Source organism: Syzygium oleosum, unplaced genomic scaffold (assembly GCF_021117445.2).
Source record: "Syzygium oleosum isolate NSW1041296 unplaced genomic scaffold, Sole_v2.1 Sole_v2.23, whole genome shotgun sequence".
Taxonomy (NCBI): domain Eukaryota; kingdom Viridiplantae; phylum Streptophyta; class Magnoliopsida; order Myrtales; family Myrtaceae; genus Syzygium; species Syzygium oleosum.
Genome location: NW_026607507.1, coordinates 4,385,038 through 4,390,910, shown reverse-complemented (window position 1 = coordinate 4,390,910; position 5,873 = coordinate 4,385,038). Strand labels below are relative to the sequence as shown.

General features: G+C 44.4%; 1 protein-coding gene across 1 annotated transcript; it reads right to left on the bottom strand.

Annotated features, from left to right (window-relative positions):
• Positions 1 to 2,155: 2,155 nt before the first annotated feature.
• On the bottom strand, positions 2,156 to 4,420 carry LOC115682271 (putative cyclin-D6-1). The gene is made up of 5 exons (XM_030606440.2): positions 3,737 to 4,420; positions 3,547 to 3,642; positions 3,260 to 3,461; positions 3,042 to 3,172; positions 2,156 to 2,918 (listed from the first exon to the last, which is right to left on the bottom strand). Exons 1-5 carry the CDS (start codon positions 3,980 to 3,982, stop codon positions 2,610 to 2,612), a joined length of 984 nt encoding a protein of 327 aa, XP_030462300.1. The 5' UTR covers positions 3,983 to 4,420; the 3' UTR covers positions 2,156 to 2,609.
• Positions 4,421 to 5,873: the final 1,453 nt, after the last annotated feature.

Below are 5,873 nucleotides of genomic sequence, written 5' to 3'. Positions count from 1 at the left end.
ATAAGAGATGGATGCATGAGTAAATTTATGAGTGCAAGTCAAGGACTTCAATTCACCTATTTCCTCGAAGTCTTTGGGGTTTTTTCGCTTTCCCCACGCACTGGCTGCAACACATCAACCATGGAAAATGGGGGGATGATACAAGGATTTCGTGACATCGCTTCTAACCTTGAATTTGAATGCACAAAAAGCATTGAGAAGCATACAACGGGTCAGGCGGGCAATAACTTCACTAACGTGTCGGAAAAGAATTCCGGCCCAGCTTTCAATTCTTAATTTGGTTATTTCAACACTGCCTTTCTATGTGGAACTACGCAACTATCTTCCTTTTCCTCGGTTCATTACCACGCAAGCTTAAACAAAACCGAGCGAGTTAGGCATCGTGTATGGCACAATCTAAAAAGGTTCGCTTGAATGTGTTACCCATGATTCCCATCCTCAAACATGCCCAAATGTATACCGATTCCCCAGTATATATATTGACTCGAACGAAGATCATACTGTACTCTCCTTTCTTGAATGAATTTCTTCGCAACTCGACATCATGTAGGCAAAGATTTTCTCCAATTACGTGGACGACTTTGTTAGATAGGCAAAGAATCGTCATCATTAAGAGAAGACCCCCTTCATTATTCTTACATGGAGTGGAAGAAACCCTAAGTGGTCACGAATCATGGGATCCCAATTGAACCCGTACAACATCCACAGCACTTCCATGTGGTACTACCCCTTTTCGCCAACACCATAAATCCCATATCCACCAAAGGGAGTTTTTGCATGCATTGGTGCTATCATCCTCAATGGTCCAATTGAATTCCATACAACATCTAACATATGATGTGCATCAGTGGTCCAGTTTGGGAGGGGAGGCAGGGGAGATCTCTGGGGAGGGCCCGACGTATCTCTTGGAGAAACCTCATCAGCAGCAGCTTTGGGGGGGGGAGGGGGGGACCATCGGACGGATCACAACCTGCGATCACATGATTTTGGAAGACAAACCCCCTTTCGATCGATTCACTTTGGAATTGGGGGGCAAAAAACATGTTTCGTTGCAAGAGATAACGAGACAAGATCGGACACCAACCTGTCTAATCCAACTATTATATAAGGTTTTCATGTAAAGATATTTACTTTCCTTTTCTTTCTATTTTCTTTTTTTTGCACTAAATGTCGTGCTCATCCTATATTTTAGTATTTTCCGTAAATAGTTACTTGATGATTTAGCTCTTTATAAAAAGGAAAAAAAACCACAAAAAAAACTTCAAATTACGTCTACACATTTATCCTAAACTTTTTTTGTGATATTAAAAATTCCAAACTATGCCTACTGAACTTTTTCTTGTGATATAAAAAACTCCAAAGGTATACCTATGTAATACATTTACCCATCATAAAGGTTCTATTAGATGATTTTTCAGTCAAAACAAAGTCGTTTATATTTCACTTACGCCATGTCAACACTATTTTTTAATGGTCATGAACTTTTTTTGTGATATTAAAAACCTCAAATTATATCCACTGAACTTTTTCTTGTGACATAAAAAACTTTAAACTTGTACCTATATAATACATTTACCCTTCGTAAAGGTTTCATTAAATGATTTTTCAGTCAAAACAACATCGTTTGTATTTCATTTATGTCATGTCAACACCGTCCTATAACGGTTTTCATTAACTCTTTGACGGAGGATAAATGTGTCAAATAAGTACAACTTTAAGATTTTTGGTGTCACGGGAAAAGAGTTTATGATAGATGTGTCACAGTGGATATAATTTAGGATTTTTGATAGCTTTTGCTCTTATAAAAACTTGTTTGGACTTAAAGTCCATCAGACCGGGTCCATCTAAAACGGGTCGGGGCGAGACTCGAATCTCCCATCAAGATCAAGAGCCCCATTCTCTCTCTCTCAACAACACCACACCAAGTTAACCTTTTTCAGTCCCAACATGTCTTAATGCAAGTCTCTGGGACAAGGACACAGAGCTCCAACCAACAATAGTAAAAGGAGAAGAAACGAAGGGTAAGACCGTAAGTTCAGGCCCGCTGCCCCTTCTCTTCCGCCGTGCGTCTCTCTGACCAAAGAGAACAGCGCATTGCACAGACACATGGAAGTTCAAGTGGGTAAAAGATGAAGCAAAGAGAGGTTTCATTCCATTTCCCAAAAAATTACGAAACTCCTTTTTTTCTTTTCTCATTTTTCCCATTTCTTGTTCCCGCTCATGTGGTTTATTATATTCGCCATTATCATTCCTCTGCCAGAAACTAAAGAGACACACACACAGCACGCTTTTTCTAAAGACCAAAACCAAAGAACACTAGGCCCTCGAGCTCAACCCTACAACCCAAAGTCATGATTTGTCTCCACTTGGTCCCCTGAATAAGACAAGGGAATTGCAAGAACAAGAATTCTTCCTCCCCTCCTACAGCGAGGTTTCTTCGCCCAAGTGCAAAACAGCAGCCTCCTCTGCATCTTCTTCTTCTTCTTCTTCTTCTCCATTTTTGTTTCTGAGCCACTCGGAGGGGTCGCGCTCTGTCGACAGAGACCCGCCGAATTTAAAGGGGCCTTGGATCGGTTCTTGTCATCCCCCCCATCAATGCCCCCCCGGCATCAGCACTGCTGGAACTGAGAAAGCTGGAAGGTGTGAGACGAGTCGCAGCAGCAGTGATCAGAAGAGACTTTTCTTCTCTTCAGAAGCCGCTCCGATCTGAGGAGCGTGGTCCTCGTGATGGTGGAGGTCGAGATGGCGCCGCCGCCGCCGCCGCCGCCGGTGGCCTTCTCGTCGCCGTCCTCCGAGTTGGAAAAACTCTGGTCGAGCACGGTAATGGGCGTGTCCGATCTTGAGATACTATCGTAGACTGATTCGTATCCCTCCATCGCCACGTCTTGCATCGCGCTGTAGCAATCTAACAGTTCGTCCTGACAGAACGGGCACAAACATGTGAGACATTGACGAGTTAATAATCTAACATTGGGGAATGCTTCGTAGCTTCGAGAAAACAAATGGGACGCACCACGAGTGCTTTTCTCTTTTTTTTTTACCTTATTTACATATGAACAATTTAAAATGGCTGTTCTGAAGCAAGAAAACTGCAAGGGGAAGAGCTCGTCAGAGGCAGAGAGGAGAGCTGACGCTGCAATCACCGATGACCTGAAGTCCATGAGCTCGATGTCTGCGGAACAGAAGATGCCCAGTTGTTTACATGCTTTTGTCTCGTGCCTTTAGTGTTACGTCCAATGGAAAGATTTTCAACACATACCGTTCTGAGACTTGAAGATTATCTCTGTGGCTCGAGCATTCAGGGCTTGCCTCAAAGGCGGGTCCTTGAGCTTGAAGAGGGACGTGAAGAAAGCGACGAAAGAGAAGGGAGTGACGGATCGCATTCGCCATTTCAGGGCTCCCAAGATGAGCACTTCCATCCTCTGTATGGTCCGCGAGTCGTGTACGAAACCTCCATCACCCTGCATTGCGGGGGGAAAAACAGAGCTTTAGAGAGAAAATTCACGTCGCAGAACAAGAATTGCTGATTCTGCACCAGTTACGAACCTGAAAATCAGCGAGAGAGAATTCTTTGTTCCGCATTTTCGCCGCTAGAGAAACACAGCACACTGCGAGCAGTCTCAGAACCCATGGACTCAAGTGCTGCAACAGAAAAAGCCTCGGTCAGATCTCGACGACGAGAAACAAAAGAACAGAGTCTCGCGCGAGCATTCTAAAAATTCTACTCCGTTCGCACCGGCAGACCCTGGCAGGACAAGAACCGATCGAGATAATTGACGGCGAGGTACGAGGAGAGAGGGTCCAGGCCGGAGGACAAGCGGGAGATGGAGGAGACGATCTCCCGGCGGACGGCGACGTCGAAACCTCCGTCCATGAGACCCCTCACGTACTTCTCCCTGGGCATGTGGTCGGGCTCGACGAGGAAGAGGGAGGCGAGGGTTTCGGGGCAGAGGGTCAACGGGTTCTCGAGGTCGAACTCCATCAATGACAGGACGAGAGAGAGAGAGAGAGAGAAGGAGGGAGGGAGAGTTGTTGGGTGTTTGGTTCAGTGGAAGAGGTGGTGGAGGAGAGGAGGCAATGGCGAAGTTGGGAAGAGGAGGAGGAGGAGGAGGGGGAGGGACATAAATTGACGAGAAAAAGCCTGCGGGGAGTTTGGTGCTATCTTAAAAGACGATGTTGCTGCTGCTGCTGCTGCTGCTGCTAGTGGACGCTTCAACTTCTCAACTTCACTCCTGATATATGAGAAGAGAAGAGAAGCGAGGCGGTCTTTGGTTTTCTTTTCGATTTTTTATGCATCTTTTCGGATTCGCATTGATGGAAGGTGGAGATGAGAGTGGGGAAATGTGAGGAAAATCTGCATTTTTTATTGTAGTTTTTGGAAGTGGGTTCCCTGCGATGGATGGTGATCGGGATGGGGTCGGGTCGAGGGTTATTTGTGGATCTTGGGAGGGTGCATGACAGACACAGCTGGGAGTGACCCGACCCTGCACATCCAAAAGCCAAAGCAACTTATTTCCTTTTCTTTTCCACCCTTTCTTTTCTCTTCTTCTTTTTATTTTTGGGTAATTTTCTCTTGTCGCTAATTATTTTTATTTTTCAACGACATTCACTGATGCCGAAGCGCGATAGAAATTAGGCTAAACAGAAGAATCGAAACGATAACGAGGAACAAACTGTTCTCTCAATCGATTAACAATCGATAAGTTTTCAAAACATCCAAAAACTACTGCCTCTCAAAACCCTAAAAACGAGTTTATAAAGGGTGTTAACCCTAACGACAAAAAAAAACGCAAAAAATACAAAATACCCTTAATTCGAAAATTACTAAAATAATTAAAAAAAACTATTTAAACGATTCCGAATTGCGAAAATCCATCTTTAATCATAGCCAAAGGCTATGAGTATTGATCAGCACGCCGTTTCGCTTCAGCCGACCAAATTTGAGCTCAATCCGACATCGTTGACTTCAAGCCCGCCGGTTCGTCCAATCGCATAACGGGTCCGCCGGTCCCCCTAAGTGCATCATCCTCCCCTGCTAGAGAAAGATTCGTCCTCGAATCTGCTTCGTCTTCATTGTCATCAATCTCTTCAGGGTCTTCTTCCTCTTCAGTGTAGTAAGGTGACAAATCTGCTACATTAAAAGTTCCAGAAACATTGTGCTCACCCGACAACCCAGGTGGCAACTCTTCCGGTACGACATCAGCAAACTCCTCAAGCAAGGGCAGAACTTGGGTAGGAATTCGGGACTGTCAGAATTCCGCTCCATCACCACAATGGCAAAAAGCTCAGGAGCGTTCACTGCCTCTTCTTGAAATTTTGATTTGGAAAGCAGATTACTTTTCCCTTCTTTTCTCAAATCTGAAGGACCTAGGGTAATGGTTCGGCCATCCTTCTTGAAGGTATAAGTATTTCTGAAACCATCATGCTGTGTCTTTCTGTCAAACTGCCACGGCCTCCCCAATAAAATATGGCAAGCATCCATTGGGACTACATCACACCACACCTCATCGATGTAATTTTTTCCAATCGAAAATTGCACAAAACACCTTTTGCTCACCTTCACCCCGTTCCCTTTTCTAAGCCACAACAGCTTGTATGGTTGAGGATGATCTTCTATTTTTAACCCCAACTTTTCCACCATAGTCGTGGACACCACATTCTCGCAACTCCCACAATCTATTATCATGCTGCAAACTTTTCCTCTACTAGTGCACTTAGTATGAAAAATATTATGTCTAAGCCATGATTCATCATCCGCTACAGCAACATTTAATATTCTCCTAACGACTAGGGACTCATCAGAATCAGCATAGATAATCTCTTCCTGTTCCGCATCCGCATCCTCTTCTTCGCCTTCAGATTCATCATAAACT

What these genes read in the sequence shown, in the direction of transcription:
- LOC115682271 (XM_030606440.2), bottom strand. Translation starts at nt 3,982, where the DNA reads ATGGAGTTCGACCTCGAGAACCCGTTGACCCTCTGCCCCGAAACCCTC. An exon ending in TGTCCTGCCAGGGTCTGCCG is followed by an intron (nt 3,643 to 3,736) that starts GTGCGAACGGAG and finishes TTTCTGTTGCAG; the next exon opens with CACTTGAGTCCATGGGTTCT. An exon ending in AATCTTCAAGTCTCAGAACG is followed by an intron (nt 3,173 to 3,259) that starts GTATGTGTTGAA and finishes TCTGTTCCGCAG; the next exon opens with ACATCGAGCTCATGGACTTC.